Source organism: Emydura macquarii, unplaced genomic scaffold (assembly GCF_026122565.2).
Source record: "Emydura macquarii macquarii isolate MOO-44397 ecotype Brisbane River unplaced genomic scaffold, CSIRO-AGI_Emac_v2 contig_1070, whole genome shotgun sequence".
Classification (NCBI taxonomy): domain Eukaryota; kingdom Metazoa; phylum Chordata; order Testudines; family Chelidae; genus Emydura; species Emydura macquarii.
The window spans coordinates 1,930,716-1,953,864 of record NW_027131207.1 but is presented as its reverse complement, the minus strand read 5'-3'; the positions used below and the strand labels follow the sequence as shown (position 1 = coordinate 1,953,864).

At 42.1% G+C, this 23,149-nt stretch overlaps 1 protein-coding gene across 4 annotated transcripts in view; it reads left to right on the top strand.

Annotated features, from left to right (window-relative positions):
* ZBED1 (zinc finger BED-type containing 1) overlaps nt 1–23,149 on the top strand; it is a 229,456-nt gene that overhangs the window by 93,967 nt on the left and 112,340 nt on the right. For 2 of the 4 annotated variants that reach the window (XR_010919271.1, XM_067545725.1), the window contains one exon: nt 17,014–17,128. The exons of 1 other annotated variant lie outside the window; for it this stretch is intronic. Coding sequence is in view for 1 of the 3 variants with exons in the window: in XM_067545725.1 (XP_067401826.1) it covers nt 17,014–17,052 (39 nt within the window). In the remaining 2 variants the exon portion in view is untranslated. Of the gene's footprint in view, nt 1–10,312; nt 10,416–17,013; nt 17,129–23,149 lie in introns of those variants that run through there. One more of the 4 variants, XR_010919270.1, reaches the window with a different exon arrangement.

Genomic DNA, 23,149 nt, shown 5'->3' with positions numbered 1-23,149 from the left:
GGGAAAAAACAAGTTTTTTTTCCAGCCAGAAGGAAAAGGCAATTATCTCCTTGTCTCTAATGGAAATTAAGCAGGGTTAGCCACAGACAATGGTAATTCTATTTGCATATTGAATCAACAGGAAAAATAAATGAACAGAGAGATGGGAAATCAGCATGGGAAAACACTGGAGTCTGAACTCCAGGGATTCATCCTGACTTTGGAAACAAAGACAGTAGATTTTGGGAAATACAAAAGGAGAAGAGAAAGGACATTTTATTATCCATGTCACTGAGGAACATTCCTGGCAGAGGGGAATGATTCTGAAAAATCGGAATCCTGATTTAACTGAAAATCCTCAAGCTCTGCAGAAAAGGTTGTTGAAAGTGAGAAAACTGCTTTCATCAAGGGATTGTAGCTTGTTCAGTTTAGTCATTAGAAAGCATATTATACTTTTGTTTTATTTTTGTAACCATTTTCTATTTCTATTAACTTGGCTTAGGATCACTTAAATCTCTGCTCTGTATTAATAAATGAATTCTGGGTTTTACTATAAGCTCATGTCAGTGCAATATATTAAAGTAAAGGGCGCACCCTCATCTGAGCTAACAGTTTGGTGACTACTCTGTCTCTTTGGAGACCATGGACTTGGTCGTTTCTGTGAGTGTCCAGTGACAGGAGCTGTCTAGTGCAGAGTAACACTCTTCAAGGGAGTTCGGGAACTGAAGTGCACCAATGGTTACCTGCCAGGTGAAGTAGGGCAGGCAGGGTCCTGAAGAGTTTGTTGGGCTGGATAGCAGACTGGAGTGTCAGGGAGCTGACACACAGTTTAGCAACAGCTAATCTCTCACACTGAGGCAGAGGGGTCACAAGGTGACTTACATTTCAGGACGCCTGGAGGAAGTGTCTCAAGGTCACCTTCCTAGTGGCCATCACTTCAGCTAGAAGTGTAGCAAATTGGCGGCCCTGATGGCTGGCCTACCTTATGCCATATTTCATAAGGATCGTTGGTGATCCCTTGAGTTGAGGATGATCTCTTTCATGGGTTTCATTTTATATGCCTCCATTGGTCACTGAGGAGTCCGATCCTTGAACCGTAGACTCATTAGCAGATGTTAGAGGTGTTGTCAGGAGGCAGGGTTGGGCCTCGATTGCTGCATGACAGTTGTCTGTCCTTTCTTTTCTGGCATTTTTCTGCAACCATGGTAAGACGATTTTCCTCAAAAACGATGTTTCTTTCTCTGATCAGTCTTCACCAGTTAGCCTTATCTTGGGCTACTGTCTCCCAGTATGTGATGTTGATGCCACATCTCTTGATGTTTGTTTTAAGCATGCCTTTGAAGCATTTCTTTTGGTTTCCCCGTTTCCTTTCTCCTTTGGTGAGTTGGGCATACAGCAATTGTTTGGATAGGTGTGAACCAGGTATGCACGCAGTGCCCACTCCACCTCAGCTGATGCTGGATAATCAGGGCCTCAATACTGAAAATGTGGCCTCTGTGAGGACACTGATATTAGTATGGCAATCCTCCCACTTCATGTTGAGGATCTTCCGTAGAAAGTGCTGGTGCTGGCATTTCATGTCCAGCTGAGGTTCAAAGGAGGATCCGAGAAATCAAAAACAAATGGTGGGAGGACAAAGTAAAAGAAAGCCAAGCATTTGCTGACAGACACGATATGCGGAGCTTTTTCTGTGAGACAAAGACCTTGTATGGACTAAGCTCATGTAACCTCACACCACTGATATCTGAAGATGGTAATACACTTCTTAAAGATAATGAATCCATCAAAGAGCACTGGAAGGAATACTACCAAAAGTTTCTAAATCGAGAATTGACTGTGACTGACAACACCATCAACTCCATCCCTCAGGACCCAGTCTGGGAAACTCTCACCAATCCCGACACCTGAGAAGGTTTGTAAAGCAATTAAGCAAATAACAATAAAACATCAGATCCTGATGATATACCAGCTGAAGTACTGAAAGCGGGGGGAGAAACACTGACAAACAAGCTCCATTTGCTATTCCTCAAAATCTGGTGCACTGAAGAAATCCTTGCTGACTTATGCAATGCTAACATCGTCACCATTTTTAAAAAGGGAGATACAGCCAATAGTGGCAATTATCAAGGCATTGCACTCCTCTCCATCGCTGGAAAGATTCTTGCTAGAATCTCATTCAATCGTCTGCTCCCTCTTGCAGAGGAAGCACTCCCAGAGTTCCAATGTGGCTTTATCCCAATGACCATTACAAGGCACCACTGACATGATTTTCACAGTTAGGCAGATACAGGAAAAATGTCAAGAACAACACCAGCAGCTATATATAGAAAAAAATCCATCAGGATAAGCTTTCCTTAAAAGTCCACCCTAAATTTGTCCCCAGAGTAGTCTCTGATTTCCACATGAATTAATCTATACACTTACTTGTCTTGTTTTGTAAACCCCATACCACCAATGGATAACAAGAGACGCCACTCCTTGGACGTGTGTCAAGCATTGGCATTCTATCTTCAGAACAAAACCCTTTCAGAGGTTACTCTGTGTGATCCTGAGGGCTAGTCTCCACTAAAAACACTACATCTGCGCAGCTGCACTGATACAACTGCGCCGCTATAGTGCATCTGGTGAAGACGCTCTATGCAGACAGGAGAGAGGTCTCCGATTGGCATAATTACTCCACCTGTGTGAGAGGCGATAGCCATGTCGGCAGGAGATGCTGTCCTACTGACATAGCACTGTCCACATTGACGCTTAGGTCAGTGTAACTTGAGTCACTGAGCGGGGTGGCTTTTTCACACCCCTGAGCGATGTAATTTATATCAACATTAAGTGGTAGTGTAGACCTTCCATAAGATAAATCCTGTTTGACTATGTCAGTGTGACACCCAGGCTTTATGTTGCCCTTGTGCAACGCATGAAAGGGCAAGCCATCTCATCCCAAAGACTGTTTAAGTTGAATTAAGTTTGTAACAGTTGTCAGAGACTCCCCTACCACACAGAGTGAGGGCATACTCCACCAGAGCACAGGATGCTTTGGTACCTTCACCTTGGGGTGCTTCTCATTGACATATGTAAAGCGGCCACATGGAGTTCTCTTCGTACCTTCACAAGACATTATTCCCAGGTGCACTCCTCCTCAGCTGACATATCCTTTGGCTTTGTGGCCATTCTGTCCTCACTACTGCAAGGGTCCTCGCACCCCACCTTCATGAGTCACCCACAGTGGAATACACATAGTTGCTGGCACTCAAAGAAGAAAGAGGGGTTACCTGCTGTCCATAAGCAGAGTTCAAGATGTGTGATTCATATCTGTATTCTGCTGCCCATCTGCCTTCCCCTCTGCTTTGGATCATGGAGATGATTCATGTTGAGAAAGAACTGGAGAGGTGGTCATTCCGTACAACCTCTCATACCCTTGTCTCAGAGCATATGGAGAGAAAGAGCACAGGCATGGACCAATGGACACAACTAGAAAGAATTTTCCAGTCTCAGGTGCATGGCACATACACCACAATGGAATACACAGAAGGACCACACATCTTGAGGTCTGGTTATAAAAGGTAGGTAACCTCTCTTTTCTAAGTAGGTCTTTCCAAACTACAGAGTAGTAATAGCTACAAGACTTTAAAAATTAAAATAAAGCAAGTGATGATTTATCTCCATTGCTGCTGCCACATCATTGTCTGAGGGATGATCCAATGAGTGGGGATGTATTAGGGCAGGAATGTGAGGAAATATATGGAGCATTGGACTCAGCTCTAAAAGTACAGGTGGCCACGTAATGAGGTCTGAAGAGGATAAATGAAAACTAGCGAAGAATGACAGAAAAATACAGTTGCTCAAATAGAAAGAAACAAATTATGTTTCATTTTGAAATTATGGTTTGAGCTCTTTTTAAGTTCAGACTTTGTTTAGGAATACATTGTTACTGTGTTTAGGACTGAATTCATGTATTTTTAAGGCCAGAAGGAACTATTACAATAATCTAGTCTGACCTAATGCTTAATGCAGGCTAGAGAATTTCATCAAGAGATTCCTGCACTGTGAGCACGTGGTTGAACTGCAGCAAATCTTTTTGAAATATATCCAGTTCTTCGAGTGCTTGCTCATGTCCATTCAGAATGAGGTGCGTGCATGCTGCATGTACCAGTGCCAGAAATATTTCCCTAATAGTACCCGTAGGGCCGGCTCTAGCGTCCTTTGCAGAGGCACGCATGTGTGCTCACATATAGCTTCTCTCCCCCTCACATCTAAGCGGGTGGAGAAGAAATATTATTTGCCCACCAAGGGGTTTGAATACCTATACACGCATCCGTCCCCATGTTCACTAGTTATGATGGCAGTCAACAAACGTGATAGGCAGGGACAAATGAGTTCAATGTCCAAAAATAAAGAGACTAAGAAATTAGATATATTTGGTCGCAAAGTGTATTCAATAGCGAGCCTACAGCTGAAAGTGTCCAATCAGCAGGTGCTTTTGGGTCGTTACCATTTCAATATCTGGCAGTTGCTGGAAAAGTTCGCCGACTTCCTCCCACAGTCCTCCAAGCAGGAGTTTGAAGCAGTCCTGGAGGAAGGGAAAACAGTGTCCAAAGCCTCCTTACAGGCGGCAACAGGTGCAGCAGACTCGGCAGTATCGGTGATGGCTTCCATGGTGTCAATGAGGAGAGCGCCCTGGCTCTAATCATCTGGTCTTTCAACAGAAGTCCAACAATCAATCCAGGACCTTCTGTTTGACGGTTCCACCCTCTTTGTGGACCAGACGGATGCCAGTCTGCATGGACTCAAAAACTCCAGGGCTACTTTGAGATCGTAGGGCCTCTACCCTCTGTCTTCTTCCAGGAGACACTTCAGGCCCTCTCTGCAGCAGCGATTTGGAGGTCAGCCCTAGTTGGAGCCCTATGGGGGGCACAAGAACTATAAGAACCATCGGGGCAATTCACCAGCCTTGGCCTCAAGATCGGGACCAACCTGCCATGCCTCAGGGGAAAGTGAAGCTTTTTGAAGGTGCACCCGAGAGCAACCTACCATTCTTCATTCAGGATCCAAGTTCCCATTTATTTTCTTTCCACCTAGCATCTTTTCTCCCTGTTTGGAGGACCATAATGATGGACCGCTGGGTTCTAAACACAGTGGCTTTTGGCCATATCCTCCAGTTTCTTTCACTTCCACCTTTCCACTCTCCCTCCCTGTCCCTCTTCTGGGACCCCTCTCACGAGCAACTCCTTGTTCAGGAGGTGCAGGACCTGCTGGATGTGGCCGCGGTGGATGAGGTCCCTCAAGCATTGAGCGGGAATGGGATTTTACCTCTGTTACTTTCTGATTCCCAAAAAAAGAAAAGGGCTGTGGCCCATTCTAGAGCTACATGCTTTGAACAGATTCCTCAAAAAGCTAAAATTTCATATGGTCACCCTGGCAGCTATCATCCCCTCCCTGGATCCGGACGAATAGAATGCTGCTCATGATTTAATGGATGCCTGTTTTCATACTGCAATCTTCCCGGGCCACAGGAGATTCCTGCAATTTACTGTGGGCGCCCAACACTACCAATTTGCAGTCCTACCGTTGGCCTCTCCATCGTGCTGCATGTATTCACCAAATGCATGGCAGTAGTGGCGGCCCACTTCAGATGCAGAGAAGTGCAGGTTTTTCCATACCTGGATGATTGGCTGATCTGGGGTCGTTCTCCAGGGCAGGTCCAATGCAGCATCGAGGTCATGAGGGACACCTGTCGGTCACTGGGCCTCTTAATAAACGAGTAAAAATCGATATTAACATCAGTTCAACTGATAGAGTTCATAGGAGCAGTCCTGGATTCTACTCAGGTCAAAGCGCTCTTGCCTGAAGACCAGATTCTTGACAATGTCAGGGTTCATAGCCCAAATAACGGCCTATCCTGTCACTACAGCAAGAGTGTGCCTCAGTCTCCTAGCGCACATGGCAGTGTGAACGCACATGGTCTGGCATGCCAGGATGTAACTTCGGCCACTCCAGTTGTGGCTTGCTACAGTGTACTCTCCAGCCAGACATTCCTTGGACAGAGTATTCGTGATCCCCCTTCCCATGTACTTATCTCCCTGTCATGGTGCCTGGAACCTTGGCATGTATTAGCAGGGGTACCATTCATGGCCCCCAGACTGATTCTGTCATTGGTATTAGACAGAAGAGTCATCTCTCCACATCAGTGTCAAGGAGCTCAGGGCGATTCGCCTGGCCTGCAAAGGTATTCGTACCTCACCTTTCCAACGACATGGTAAGGGTCCTGATGGACAACACTGCTACCATGTATTACATCAACAGACAAGGGGGAGCCAGGTCTTCACCTTTCCGTCATGAAGCTTTGCATCTTTGGGAGTTCTGCGTGAGCCACAACATCTATCTGGAAGCAATCCATCTACTGGGTTTGAGAAATATGCTGGTGGATCATCTGAGAAGGACCTTCTATTCTCACCACGATAGAGGTGGTGGCCAATAGCATTTTCCAGAGATGGGGAACTCCCCATGTAGACTTCTTTGCTACCAGGGAGAACAGGAAGTGCATCCAATACTGCTCCTTTTTGGGATCAGAGGATGCCTCCCTGTTGGACGCTTTTCTCCTGTTGTAGGCAAGGGGTCTCTTGTACACTATTCCCCTGATACCTCTTATACACAGATACCTTGTGAAGATCAACAGGGACAGAGCATGGTTCATCCTGATAGCCCTGGCATGGCCCAGACAGCATTGGTTCAGGATGCTGTCAGAACACTCAATGGCCTGATAATGGTTACTCCCATTGAGATGAGACCTTCTCTCTCAAGACTGTGGCCAGTTGCTCTATCTGGATCTGGCCACTCTGCACCTGATGGTGTGGATGCTCCATGGCTGAGCAGGAACAAGTGCCATTGCTCAGCCCAAGTCCAGAGGATCCTGTTAGAAAGTAGGAAGCCTTTTACGAGGGTATCTTATTTGGCCAAATGGAAGCACTTCACCTGCAGGGCATTGAGTCAGAACATCTCACCAATTAAATCCCCTATTTAGTTGATCCTGGATTATCTGATTAATCTGAAGCAGGAGGGCCTGGCCTTCTCATCTATTAAAGTGCACCTGGTGGCGATTTTGGCTTTTCACCCTCCAATCCAAGGCAGGTTGGTTTTCTCCCACAAAATGGCATCTGGGTTCCTCAAGGGCCTGGAGAGACTTTTTCCTCTTATATGGGACCCAGTCCCTCAGTGGGATCTAAACCTCATCCTCTCAAGATTTACAGCACTGCCATTTGAGCCATTGGCTTTTTGCTCCCTCATGCATCTGTCCTGGAAGATAGCATTCCTGGTGGTGATCACCTCGGCACGGAGGATCTCTGAATCCTGACCTTGGAGTCGCCATACACAATTTCCTTCATTGACAAGGTACTGCTTCGTCCCCATCCAGCTTTTTTGCCAAAGGTCGTTTCCCACTTTCATGTTAACCGGGACATATTCCTGCCAGTGTTTTATCCGAAGCCTCACAAATCCAAAGTCATCTTCACTCTCTCGACATGAGGAGAGCATTGGCTTTCTACACAGACAGGACCAGGCCATTCTGCCGCTCCATGCAGCTCTTTGTTGCAATTTTTGACCGCATGAAGTTGTCCCAGTGGATCTCATTCTGGATTACGGCCCGTATCCAGACCTGCTACGAGCAAGTGGGGGTCATACCCCCAGCTTCCCTGTCTGCCTACTCCCCAAGGGCGCAGGTGTCTTCAGCGGCCTTTCTGGCACATGTACCCATTCAGGACATATGTAGAGCTGCTACGTGGTCCTCAATACATAGTTTACATCCCACTGTGCTATCACGCAGCAAGCATGGGATGATGTGGGGTTTGGCAGAGCGGTGCTGCAATCTTTATGTCTATGAACTCCTGCCTGCCTCTGGAGGCTCTGCTGGTAAGTCACCTAATTCTGAATGGACATGAGCAAGCACTCGAAGAAGAAATGGTTACTTACCTCGTAACTCGTTCTTTGAGATATGTTGCTCATGTCCATTCCACAATCCACCCTCCGTCCCCTCCTCCAGAGTTCTGGCAAGAGGGAACTGGGGGTAGGGGCCGAGGCCGGTGGCACCCTATATGCGAGCTCATATGTGTGCCACTGCAAGGGGTGCTAGAGCCAGCCCTATGGGTAGCACTTGGGGAAAAATTTTCAGCACTGGTGCATGCAGCATGCACACACCTAATTCTGAATGGACATGAGCATCTTGAAGAACGACAGTTACAAGGTAAGTAATCATTCCATCTGATTCATCTGATTGGAGAATCCATTTCATCCCAAAGTAAATTTTTCCAATGGTTACTTACCCTCATTCTTAAAAAATGTATACGCTGTTTCTAATTTGAATTTGTCTAGCAACATCATTCCGCCATCAGATCTTGTTATGCCTGTGTCTTATAGATTAAAGAGCCATCTGTTATCAGAAATCTTTTTATCATATAGGTTCTTGTAGGCTTTATATCTTTTTGAGACTGTTTAAGCAGCAATGTAAGACTTCCTAAACAGATATAAAAATTGTAGTGTTTCATTATGCTTTGCAACAGTTTGTGTCTATGTGCAATGAAAGTATTTTAATAAAGACACTATGAATGCGTGTATTAATTTTTATACAGGATAAGGAAGTAAGCAATTTTACAGCACTAAAATGTTTGTCTTGCTCCTTTCCTAGTACTTTCCCCTTAAGGCTCCAATCCTGCACTGTCATTCATGCAGTCTGCCTTTTTTTCTACGGGGTTCCACATGGGCAGATCACAATGCAGGATCATGGTCTTATAAACAAACAAAAAAAGAGACATTTTCTTTCTCCATCTGCTTGTTCTTTATGTGTAGATTATCCTATTCTTGCTTGTCTCTCTCTAGTGGAGGACCATGGTGAAGTATTTGAAAGACCTGAATAAGGATGTTACACAAGACTAAAACCTGAATGGCAACAAACCGCACAGCTTTAGCTGAGAAACGAGAGGATATCAGTTCTCTCAGGATGTAGACTTGTGTGACATCATCACTGTTAAAATGTTTCAGAGTGCTAGATTATCCATCAAAAGTAAAAAGGGCAGCCTTAATATGTGCAGTGTTAAATTAAATAGAAATTAAAAAAATTAGAAGAAACCCAAAACTTTGTTATATATTAAATAACCTCAAAATTACAGTAATGGGTATGACATCAACAGAGCTACTTGGAGTAAAGTACTACATAGTGCAAGGATGACAGAAATGGGATCTATACAATGATTCAGAAGATGACCTAGCAAAAGTCTAGTTCTGTAAATTTTAAGGCTTTCTATAACAAAATTATATTCACTGACTAATTCAATATATTTACCTAAAAATAGTTAATGTATTTACCTAAAATAACAAATAATTACTTGTTCAATGTATTTAGCTAAAAATAAAAATAAAATCTTCATAGTATTTCTTTCTATTTATCTGTACTGAATGTTGAAAAGCTTTGGGAACAATAACAAATATTTTACCATGTGGAATATTACCTGTTGGAATTCTGACAACATATCTAGGGCATAAAAGATTGCTTCTTTGAATTTGTGGGGGTGAAAAGATAGGACAATCTGGTAAGGAGAGTGGTTGTGTGGTGGGGGTATTGGATTAGGACTTGAGAGATCTGGGTTTCATTCCTGTCTCTGCTACGGATTTGCCTAGGCATCACTCACTCTCTGGATGCCACAGTTTACTATCAGTAAAATGGAGATAATGATCCTTTCATGTGTATTTAGATTATAAATTCTTTGGGAGGGCAGAGACTGTTTCTATGTGTTTGTACAGCACCTAAGACAGTGGGGCTCTGATCTTGGTAGGGGCTTCTAGGTGCTATTGTAATAACATAATATTATGAATAAGTTATTATTCAGGGTTTCACAGGAGTACAAGGAATTGCAGCCCTCTTTAATTATTTTTTCTTCAGAATCCTTAAAAGAATTAGTAATCTAGTTGGTTTTTTAAAAACACTTCTATTCATAGCTTTACAAGCAATTTGCTATCTGCAATGGGATTTTCAAAACCATATGAGGGCTTGTCTACACAATGCTTTAATCCACACCAGAGGAATGTAAATTTTAGTCCACACTAGCATGTCGCATACTAACTGGCCGATGTGGACCCTTCTGGAATGCACTACAAGTTTCCCAGTGCACATTAATGTGATTTTTAGTCCTTTCTCCAGAAATTAGCCCCTTTCCCTTGTCTTCATTACTTGAGCCTAGATACATATTAGCCAGATTTTTGTCACCATCCCTCAAGGGAACTAGTTTAAAGCTCTTCTTATAATGTTAGCCAGACAATGTCCAAAGATGCTCTTCTCATTATTTCATAGATGGAGCCCATCCCAGCAAAGTAATCCTCTATCCTGGAACATCAGCCCATTGTTGAAGAAGCCAAAGTCCTTTTGCCAACACGATCTGTATAGTCACGCATTTACTTCCATGATTCGATGGTCCCTGCCTGGGCCTTTATCTTCAACAGGGAGGATGGACAAGAACACCACTTATGCCCCAAACTCTTATCCTTCTTTCCAGAGCCACATAGTCTGCAGTGATCCACTCAAGGTAATTATTGGCAGTATCGTTCGTGCTCGTGTGCATAAGTAGGAATGGGTAGCAGTCCGATGGCTTGATGAGTCCCGGCAGACTCTGTCACATCCTGAATTCTAGGCATGCAGCTCACTTCTCAGGATTCCTGGTTTGGACAGCATATGGATGACTCTGTCCCCCTTAGGAGAGAGTTCTCGACCACCGCCACCCTTCTCCTACTCTTGGGAGTAGGGGCCTTGGAACCCCCATCCCTAGGACAATGCGTCCCAGGCCTGCTGGTCAATGGGGTCTTCATTTGATCCCTTCCCTCAGATGACTCTTCCAAGGCATTTGTAGCAGTAGTACCTCTGCAGAGAGCCTGAAGTGGTTGCCTACCTCTATCTGCACTGGGGTATATTGGTTCTCTTCCTTTCTCTTTTGGAAGACACACATTGACAACTTTCTCCCTTGTTCTTCAGTTCCCCCTTCGCTGCCCTCTCCGATGATCAAGAGTGCCAGAATCTAGCCCATTGGGACTATTCACACAGTGAAGTACTATTCACTGTGAATAATGAGGGCAAAAATCTGGCCCCAAATTAGTTTCCATTAAAATAAAATATAAAATATAGAAACTGGTATAAGAAATATGTGCAGAGGAACAATGTACTGTTTTCCATCCTCTCTTAGCAAGGTCTCTGTTTGGATGAGTGCTTTCAATAATCCTAATCTTCTCTAGCATTCTAGAATGACTAAGGGTGAAAAAATAGAATCTATCCAAGGGAAGCAGACAGTTTGCTTCTTAAACATTATGGTTTGTAAACCTTTTGGGAGTTTGTGTCTGAATGCTCATATCTGAAATGTTCTTAGTTGTGTAAAGGAGAGGCGAGGCAGGTCATATGGTGATGAAGGAGCCATCTGGGTGTATAGAGGAACTATTGATAAATCATCTTATCCAAATAAAGGGAACTTGTCACCACCTCTGTGTGGAAACCTGGAAGTATTCACTACCTATTCTGGTGTATATTTTATGATTTTGAAAGCATCCAAACTAGAAGCGACAAACCTAAATTGCTAAATAAGAAACACATGGTACCCCTGCCCGCCATAGGGCAGCATGGCCTAATGGCAAGGGCCTTGGACAGAGTTAGGATACTTGAGTTCTGTCTAGAGCTGGGTGAAATTTTTTATCTGACAATTTTTTGCCAAAAAAATGCAATTTCAGGTTGACTGAAACATTTCATTAATTCATATCAATTGCAGTGAAATTGTTTCAGTCAAAATGAAAAAAATAAATCAATTTGGAAATGTTGAAATGGATCATTTTGACATTTCATAAATGAAACATCTAGATTTTTCAGGCTAGATTCACAAGTAGTCTCTGGGGCAAGACTTGGTGTAGGGGAGAAGTCCACACATTTGTATACATATGACTCCTGGTTCAGCAATTTAAATTATGTCCCCTTGCCCTTCTGCACAAATTACTGCTTGTTTTTAGCAGAGATAATCTTTGAAGGTAGAGTGGTGATTACTGAAACTGCTGTTCAGAATGTGGGCATACAGCACTGCTTTTGCGGTTCTCACATGTGCCTCCTTTATCTTCTTATTGATGTACAATATTTCTCCTTTTTCTTCTTCTTCTCCTTATCCCATCAGCTGGGGTTGGGTCCTGCAAGCATCCAGCCTCTTCATCTGTCTGAGGCAGCAGTAAGATCCATCTGCTTCTATCATCTTTGATGCAATCCATCTATCGGTTCTTTGGCTTTTCTTGGGGTCTTTTTCCTATCTCCCTCTCCTGCTATGCTATCTTTATCAGATCCTCTTCATTCATCCTCTGCATGCGTGCAAATTAGCAAAGTTGTTCTTCATGGATTTTGCCAGCCATATCACGGACTTTGACTTCCATCTGAATAGTTTCATTTTGAAATCTGTGTAACTTTTCCTATGGTGCGAAGACATCTTGTCTCAAACACCAGTCGGTGTTGAACCTGCTGTCTCTTTATTTTCCAGGCTTCTTTACCATACATCATTGTTTATACACTATTGTTCTATGAAGTTGGGCTCTTAGTCTCAGTGGCATATGCTTGTCGTACGCTACTTCTGAGAGGTCATTTCACACTCTTCCAGCACTCCCCAATTTAGACTATATCTTATGTTAAAGTTCAGCATCTTCCATGACCCAGCTGTCAAGGTACTTGAACTGGTAAAATGGGTTTAATCTCACTCCATTAATCTGTGTGTCCAGTTTCTCTGTGGCACCTCTACTGACTCACAGTTTTAGTCATGCTCATTTTCATCCTGTGCCATCTTAGCTGCTCATACCACTCGTTTACTATTTCCTCTAGGTCTTCTTTTGAGGATGCCTTCATTGATATTGGTGTACAATATTTCACTGGCCCATATTTCACACACACTGTTAATTAATGGTGTTAGCTCACTGTCCAGCAATGGAAACATTTTATATACAGTTAAACACAACAAATGGATGTTTAACACATATTTACATTCAAATGTCTGTGTTCCATGACTCTTTATTTTTGCTTTGCAACAATTTTTTTTTTTAAATAAAAGTGACGGGTTGCTGAGATTTTATTCAGATGCAGATACGTCACATCGCACCATTCTTCCTTTTTTTTTTTTTTTTTGTTGCTGTTAGAAATGCCAGTCACAGGACCCAGATGCCAAATAGCAGTGGCAGCTGGCTATATAGCAGATCCCTAAGGCTGCAGCTGTGTGAACGCTCCTGGACGTACTCAGGCTGTGTCACATAGATGAGTTGCAGATAATTTGTCTGAGCTGTCTTGCCTTCCAAAAAGCCTCCAGCTTCTCTCTTTTCTTCTCCTGTTCTAATAAATATATGTTGTTTTATGTTTTTGAAATTGCAACCCTGGGTAAATCTCTCCTGAGATGTGTGAACCAAAAGCATTGTTTAATTTTAACAGTATCATTCCTCATACACAAATTAAATCAGTTAGTTAATAAATAACATTAAATATTCCCAATATAGTACTAGATGAAGGATGCAACCTTTCCTTGAATACCCCCTATCTATTCTATTGTTCTGTCTATATAGAAACAATAGGTGTTCTGTGTGAAGATGAAAACAGAAATATTAATTCAGGCAAGGTTCAGCTCTGTTTTTAAAATAAAGATCTCAATGTTTTTAGGCTAAGTTGATTGACTTTTGTGGAACAAAGTATCTCTTAATGTGAGTACTGGTGGTAGAATATGGCCATAAGTTTCTAAAAGAGAACAAAGGTTACTATTCCGAGAAACAGCTTTCCACCTCAAGAAGGAATTGCAGCTAGCACCTCCAAGACCTGGACCTGTCCAACATTTTATATAACAGGACGTAGAATATGCATTGTTGTTGTGGCTGTGTCAGTCCCAGAACGTGAGAGAGACGGGGTGAGTGAGGTAATATCTTTTATTGGACCAAATTCTGTTGGTGAGAGAGACAAGCTTTTGAGCTACACAGAGCTCTTCTTCAAGTCTGGGAAAGGTATTGAGCGTATCACAGCTAAATACAAGATTGAACAGGTAGTTTAACATAAGTAGTTAATGTATATTCTAAGGGACCATTCAAGGTGAAGTGGCCCGTTAACACCCCTGCAGTCATAGGACAAAAATGGGGGTTAGTGGGTTGTTACAGATCGTTGTAATAAGCCATAAATCCAGTGTCTTTATTAAGACCATGATTTTTAGTGTCTAGCAAAGTTAGGAATTTAGGCTCCCAGGCTCATCTTTTGATGGCGCTAAGCAGGTTTCCTTTGAGGATGGGGACTGATAGAGTGATCAGCTATAGCCACAGGAGATTTTTGTCTTTTATCATTTTTCCTATGTGAGTTCATTTGAGAGCATAGTGATTGTCTGGGTAGTCCACACATTTGTTTATGTATGACTCCTGGCGCAGCAATTTAAATTATGCCCCCAGCCATTCTGCACAAATTACTGCTCTCAGGACCCTGCGAGGGAGGAAGGTCCCAGAGCTCGGGCTGGAGCCCGAGCCTGAATGTCTACTCTGCAATTAAACAGCCCCTTAGCCTGAACCCTGCGAGCTTGAGTCAGCTGGGTTTTTAATTGCAGTATAGATGTATTCTGTGTAGCTCAAAAGATTCTCTCTCTCACCAACAGAAGTTGGTCCAATAAAAGATATCACCTCACGCCTCTTATCCCTCTAGGATGTAGAAGAGTTAGCACCAGGTAGATCACAGTGACAAAAGATATGGGAGTCAGTGATGATATTAGCCCTTTATTGCAAACAAAATACTCCTTCCCTCCTTTGACAGCATCAAGAAAAGGGGTTTGCTCCAAGTTTCACAATGGGGCTATTCATGCCCAAGTTTTGCTTAGCTCCCTTTTTATTTCCCTAAGGCTTTGGAGAACAGCAGCTAAATGGAGCTAAGTGCTGCATGTTTTTCATCCTTTTCCCACCACATCTTCCCAGAAACACTGATTATGCTTTGCAGAGCTCCTGGCAAATATTACTGCTATGCAGAAATGACTTACAGTAGTTACTGCAAATGCACAGTATCTCCATTGCAATCAAAGGCAACTCCAGTCATTTATTTTAAAGTTGCTGCATTATTCTTATGTCTTTTTTACCGTGACTGAACTTAGTCTGTTCTGTATCTGTTGTTTATAGCTCCTGCATTATGTAGTTGAGTAGCACAGTCACATAACATTTTACTTGTGCGACTTTCTCCAGCTGCTTTTGCCTGACCATCAGTTCATGTTGTGACTTCCTATTCTGAACTACAGCTGTACAAATAACCAATTTTTCAGTTCAGTAGCTGAACCAAAAAAAAGTAAAATAGATCGACCTGAAATGAACATTTTTCAAATTCTTCAGCAAACCAAAAAAATCAAAATGTTGTATTTAATTAGAGGTTTATTACCTGTAAAATTGAAGTAAAATTCAAATTAAAAAGTCACAATATTTCATTCTGAAAATGTTGAAATGAAACATTTTGCCTTTTGGGGAATTTTGGGGGCTTTTTTCCCCCTGACAATTTGGCCAATTCAGCATGAATTAACTAATTGTTTCAATCAACCCAAATCTGCATTTTTTGGTGAAAAAAATAGTTTCTTTTGCAAAAATTTGCCATATCTAATTCTGAACTTTCAGCTCCTAGAACCATTTGGTACTTGAGATCTCCAAAAAGGCATCACAGATTGCATGTCACTACATTTTAAGTCACAAAAGCTTCTCTCCCTAGCTCAAATGTACTTCTGCTCTGCCCTACTGAAGGAATTGCAGTCAGTGTTGACTCTTTCTTTTGATGAAACCATGCACTGCAGACTGATGGCTCACTTGTGGCACTTTCCTATAGGAAACAACGTTCTATTCAATAACATACTGTATTTTCCTCTCATTGTTAGTTGTTAATAGAACCCTTCTTTTGCTCTTGTCCCCATAGTAGCTATTCACCCGCTATTACAATTCTGACTTCTGGAAATACCTTATGGTGGTGTTCAGTTCCTTTGACCTCAATTTTTTGCTGTCTGTGAAGTTCCTCTTACTTCTTTGTCATGCTTCCAATTGATAGGATTCCTGACATGTAGGCTCACCCTGTTGTTTGACAAGATGTGCTGGCAGAATGTCTTGTCTGCCCCCACACAGCCTATTGCAAACCTGCCTGCTGAAAATTAGCTGATGCTGGGAACAAATCAGAGGCAGAGAGCAAATACCCATTTTTGGGTAGATATAGTTTCTTCATGCTGTGTCCCATTTCATTCAAAGGATGCTTCTTCATTCCTAAGGCTTCTGTGTTTCCTGAATGATATTTTAGTCTTGTTTCTGTTTGTATCTGTTTTCTTTCTACTCTACTTCTGCTCTACCCAAATACTGTATTACATAACATCCCAGGGGGCCTGAACCAACCACAATTGATGCCGATGGAAAGAGTGTGCAAAAGTATTTGATTTTGGGGACCAGTGCTGACCTCCTTGGTTTTTATCTGCAGATTGTTCTGGTAATTTTATTGCTCAGCCTTTCCATAATCTACAGATATCTCAGTCTCTTTAATCCGTCCCATAAATCTTCTAGTTTTTGTCTTAATTACAGTCAGTCCAAAACCGAACTGCCAAGTTTATCACCTTCTCTCAGCTTTCCAATCACATCTCCCTGTACTTAATACTGAGTCTGCACTGCCTCTCTTCTTTTATATGTTCAGTTAAGTCTTCTCTGCCTATAACCCCTCCTGCTGTGTACACTCCACACAAGTCTTTTGGCCCCTTGTCATTTTGTCTACATCTAAGACTATGCCTTCCTCCAACTTATCATCCTCAGTGCTTGGAACAGTCTCACCATTAATATCTGATCAAGCTCCTTATATATGCTCCTTCAGATCATTTCTAAAGTCTATAGTCTTGTTTTTTCTTGCTCCCACTGAAGTCAGCGGAAATTTTGTTATTGACTTCAGTGGAAACAAGTGCAAGCCCTATATGCATAACTACATTGGGTATAACCTATATTTACAGTACTGTGCCTGCTTGTGTTTTTCAGATTGTTAACACTTTGGCGCAGAAACTCTTTCTCACATGAGCTACTTCACGAACTTCAGTGTGACAGTACCATTGAGTCAGGACCACTTGAATGAGTAAACGTTTGTAGAAGCAGACCCATTGCTTTTGGTTTTCTTTAGTATTGTTAAAAACCATCCACAGTGCTGCAGAAATGCTAATAATCATCTAAGCAGACTAGCTGGGGTCAACTTTCTTTTCCTTGGCACTAGGGTAACCAGATATCAGGTGTGAAAAATTGGGATTCTTTTTTTTCCTGAGGGGGAGGTGGGGGGGCTGTGGTCTAGTTGTGTATGTAAGACAAAGCCTATAATATCAGGACAGTCCTGCTAATATCGGGATGTTTGGTCACCCTGCTTGGCACCAACAGTCCTTCTCACTCTCCTCTTGGATTGGGGCAGATCACAGGGCCCATGTTCTCCAGCACGTGTCACAAGGCAAGGCTTTACCCCAGCTTGTTAAGAACTCACCTACAGTCTCTTTCTCAGACATAACCAAACAGATCCTCAGCTCCCCTTTTACATCTCAGACTCTCACTGCTTTCCCTGGCAGTGGCAGCTGCAGCTATCTCAGCCAGTTCTAACTCAGTGGGTCTCTGACCCTTTATATCTACAGGTGCAACCCCAGCCCTTAGTTGGCCCAGCTGGGAGAACCTGTTCTGGCATCGGGTATAGTGGAGCTTAGCCTGCATCAGTTACAGAGGCTAGCCTCCCCGTGACACTCTTCTTGAAGGGTGAGGTAACTTTTGTCATGAAGAGACAGGGAGCCTGGTGATGTGTTCTACTGTTGATCAAAAGGATTGGTTTCCAGAAGAAGATGAAGAACCTCATGCAAAAGGAACAGTAAAATACACATATATCTTATTGTATGTTAACAAAATTGTGTATAATCATTGTAAATTACAGAGCAGTTTGTATAGTTTACATTTCCTCCTGTAAAGAATTTATAATCTAAATTAGAGGAGAGAAAAACAAAACAAATCAATGGGCAACACTTTTGGAAAGGAGGGTATTGAGATAATTGCTGATGTGAAGAAGGCAGGAAGGGTTGCCTGAAGACTTAGGGCAGGAGTGTCAAACTCATTTGCTGTAGTGGGCCAGATTTGAATTAAATGTATGTCAAGTGGGCCATACATACCATAAATCGAAATACTAGGCACTTTTGGAGCGCTGTGTCTCGTGCACACAGCGCTCCACGTTCTGCCGCCAGAGTACACAGATCTCGTGGCAGCGTGCGACGCTGCGAGATCTCATGGCGTTGTACCCTCTGGCGGCAGCGTGCGACGCTGCAACACCTCACGGCGTTGTACTCGCGCTGCCGCCAATGGCTGGACCGAAAAGGTTGGCAGGCCATATCCGGCCGTGGGCCGGATGTTTGACACCCCTGACTTAAGACTTAAGGAAGGCTCTGAGAAGTGGAGAGAGATGTTCCATATAGATATACATAGGGTTTCTACAGGGCTGCAGTATCACGCGTCTGTTCCGATAGGACAGAATAATTATATAATAGTGACGGAAGTAGTCATTCATAGCTACTTGGGGCGTTAGCACTAGCACAGCCCATGATTATCTGCAAAAACTGCAAAAGTACCACGTGTATAGTTGCTACATTGACTGCCCATGAATTTGTGGCCCTGGAATTAGTTATGACATTCAGTCAGCATGTTTCTGAAAAGTTCACTTTCATGGCCTATGGACATACTGCATGCTGTAGAGCATGATGAAATGCCGCCAAAACCAAAAAGCCACAAGAGTCTGCAGCTGTAGAGACTGCATGTTGTCTGACAGGGAAAAGAGGAAAATAAATAAATTAAACAAGTAAAATATCAGTCTCCCCATGCAGGAGGGAGCCACACAATTCACATGGCAGACACCAGATTATTTATTCAATGCCCATTTTGATTTTCTGCTGGTGTTCAGCATTCTTGTGAGTGATATTACCTGAACAATTGCAGGCTACTATATCATCATTCCCCATTAGAGTAAAGCCACAAAGCAAGGAAAAGCCCTGAGCTAATTTGAATAAAATATAGAGAACTGCTTGTACCATGAGCAGTATTCTGTGACAGAGTCCTAGTGCTGTGGAAAAACGCTAATTTAATCTATTCAGTAATGTTGGTAAGCTTTCTAATGTAATTCAGAACCACTTTCTGTTTTCTCCCATTTGAATTCATTTTGCACATGATTTCTCCCCTGACTCCTCAGAGTGGCGTCATAACCATTGAGAGAATATGAATGATTGCTGGTGACATTGTGGCAACCAAGTGATGATGTCAGATAGTCTTGTAAAGAAACAAATTGAATTTTCCATTTGAAATGTTGGTCTGATTTTGCATTAAGCCACAAGGCATATAATTTCCCCCACACCACCCCACCCCCTCACTACCCTCTTATTTCCCCTTAATTTTGTACTAGACAGGGGATTTAATTATGAGCCACATATTTAACCATTCAGACGCAGAGAATGAGGGGCCTTTGAACTATATAGCAATATTCACCACTTATTTTATAGCTAGCTATAAAAAATGTGTGTATAATTTGTGTGTATAATGTATGTATGTAGAACCATGGACCAATGCCCTTTGCTGGTTGCGTTCAGAAATAATCAACATCAAAACTAGAGTCTCCTCCCATGATTGCTAACCATAGGAGATGATCTGGGCCTTGGATTTTACACCACTCCAAAGAAGGTATGAAATGATATCGGATCAAAATGGTAATATTTTGACATCCATATTGCAGTCGCTTTTCATAAGTGTAAGTCTCTGCAGAAGCTGAAAGGCAATAGAGAATTGGGACCATTACGTTATGGCAAGGTTATAATACAGAAAAAACAATAGTATTTTCTAGTTCTGTCCCATTACCTCATTCAGACCTCAATATGGAATAATCTAAAAGCCGAGTGGTATTTCTCTACTTGGAAACGATTGCTTCCATTTCTATATATCAACAAGTATACTCTCATCTTGATGTAGGCACTGTTCAAACTTACCCGTGTATCAAAATCATGATAGTTGAAAGAATAAAAACACAGAGAGGTTACCATTGAAAAGTCGTCATTGGACAACACTGACCACAAAGTGTTATCAGAGATACTGTAGTTCTTTTCAGAGGGGTAGCCGTGTTAGTCTGTATACAGCAAAAACAACGAGTCCTGCAGCACTTTAAAGACTAACAAATTTAATTTCTGCAGGCATAAACTTTCGTGGGCTGTAACTCACTTTGTCAGATGCAAGAATAGAAATCAAATGACAGGTGTATATATATACACATCCAAGTTTAAGGAACAACAATGGTGAAGTAGTTGAGGCCTATTCACAACCATTGATTAGGAGGTGAGAATGTGTGAACAGTGACAATTACTTTTTGTAATGAGATAGCCATTCCAAGTCCATGTTTAAACCCAGTTTGATTGTGTCAAGTTTGCAGATCAGTTCAAGCTCAGCAGTTTCTCTTTGAAGTCTGTTTTTGAAGTTTTTTTGTAAAAGTATGGCAACTTGCAAGTCATTTACAGAGTGTCCTGGGAGATTGAAGTGCTCTCCGACTGGTTTATGGATGTTTCTAATTTTTATGTCTGATTTGTGTCCATTTATTCTTTTGCATAGTGACAGTCCGGTTTGGCCAATGTACATGGCAGAGGGACATTGCTGGCACACGATGGCATATATTACATTAGTAGATGTGAAGGTGAATGAGTTCCTTATGGTGTGGCTGATGTGGTTAGAACTTGTGATGGTGTCACTAGAGTCGATGTGGGGCAGAGCTGGCAACAGGGTTTGTTGCAGAGGTATGTATCTGAGTTAGTGTTCTTCTTGTGTGGTATACGGTTGCTGGTGAGTATTTGTTTCAGGTTGGGGGGCTGTCTGTAAGCAAGTATAGTCTGCCTCCCGCAGCTTGAGCTAGTGAGGGATCATCTGCTAGGATAGGTTGTAGATCCATAATGATGTGTTGTAGAGATTTTAGTTGGGGGCTGTAGGTGATGGCCAGTGGTGTTCTGTTGTTTTCTTTGTTGGGTCTGTCCTGTAGTAGGTGACTTCTGGGTACCCATCTGGCTCTGTCAATTTGTTTCTTTACCTCTCCAGGTGGGTATTGTAGTTTTAAGAATGTTTTATGGAGATCCTGTAGGAGTTTGTCTCTGTCTGAGGCATTGGCGCAAATCCGGTTGTATCTTAAGGCTTGGCTGTAGACAATGGATCGTGTAGTGTGTCCAGGGTGGAAGCTGGAGGCATGAAGATATGTATTGTGGTCAGTAGCTTTTCGGTATAGGGTGGTATTAATGTGACAATCCTTAATTTGTATTGTAGTGTCCAGGAAGTGGATTTCTTGTGTAGACTGGTCCAGGCTGAGGTTGACGGTGGGGTGGAAATTATTGAAATCACGGTGGAATTCTTCAAGGGACTTTTTCCCGTGGGTCCAGATGATGAAAATATCATCAATGTAGCGTAGGTAAAGGAGAGGTGCTTGGGGACGAGTGTTGACGAAGTGTTGTTCTAGATCAGCCATAAAAATGTTGGCATACTGTGGGTCCATGCGGTTGCCCATAGCTGTGCCACTGACTTGAAGGTATAGATTGGTTCCAAATCTGAAGTAGTTGTGGGTCAAGATAAAGTCACATAGTTCAGCTACCAGGTATGTGACTTTGTCTTGACCATACAGGATCTCCATAAAACATGCTATTTCTGAAGGTGGAGGATCTGCTTTAATGGCACAATTGAGACCTAATTTTCTACATTCGGCCTGATTAAAATATGTCTACTCATCTTAGTCTTATGCAAATCTGTTAAGTACAGATAATTGAATAGACTTGAATAGAGCTGCTTTGTTTAAACATGCTGTTTTGCTCACATGTATGGCTCATGCATGGCAATCACTCATTATCCACTCATTGCTCAAAGGTGCTGTCGTAGACTAGCAGCTAGAAACTTGTTGATACTATTGCAGCTTCTTTAATTAGTACCATACGGGAAACTGAACTATAAATTACTGTGTTTTAAACCCAAAAGGGCTGTTGCAATTCCAGCAATTCAGAAGTGGGAAAGTCACTGTCCATTTGCTTTATGTAGGTGTAGGTGTTCTTTTTTATATATACAGTTAGCAAAGGTGAATCAATCTATCTCAGAACAATAAGTTCAGTACTTCCAAATGTTCAGGTAGGTGGATTATTTTGGCACCGTGTTGAATTAGCTACTTAGATTTAATGTAGCCCCGTAGGAGGTTTAGCTTAATTAACTTAGATTAGTTAATATTTGTAAAGGATTTTGAAGATTAAATGTAAATGTAATGTAAATGTAAATGCTAGATCTTATTGTAGGTTAAACAAAGGCATCCTTTTATCTCATGGGTAGCTTCTTTTGTGAAAGGTGTTTCTCTGACTTTTTGGCATTGTCAGCAGCATTTTTTTTCTGACTAGGCAATGATACATATATGGCTGGGATTGTCAAAGGAACCTAAGGGAGTTAGGCACCCTGATTCCAGTGACTGCTGTGTCTCATAGAAGTTGGTGTCCCAAATCAACTCAAATTGCTTTGAATCTGAACCCTATCACACAGAATGAAAACTGACTGAAAGACCACAAACAAATATAACAATCAAGTTGGGGGAATTGGGTAGTGGGGTGCATTACAGGTTGGTGATACATTTCATCAGATTTAACATCTTAATGATGTGGAATGAATGCCTGGTGACTAAGAATGAGATCCTGTAACCTGCTCCGTATGGGTCCAATGGTTCCTCTCGGTGAAAGAGTAGCTCATTTTTTCAATTAAAATATTTTCTTTTTCAAGGCATTATGTGCACAAACACACAGTCTTCTTATTAAATTATGCTGCTTGTTCTGTTGGTGTTGTCTGATGTCCATTTAAAATATGAAAGTACTGAACTTTTAGTGTAAAGTTTGAGTGAATGTACCAAACTGATTATACTTCTCTGTATTTTTACACACAGGATCTTATTAATTTTGAGCAAGAAATACTCAGCACAACAGTGCAGCCAACTCTGAGGTATATAGACAATAATTTTAATGCAATGGAAAGGCAAATAATTTAGAAACACAAAAACACAACTAGATTTTAATCTGTCTACAAAAAATAAAACTTGTGGTTCTGAACTGATGTGTAATCA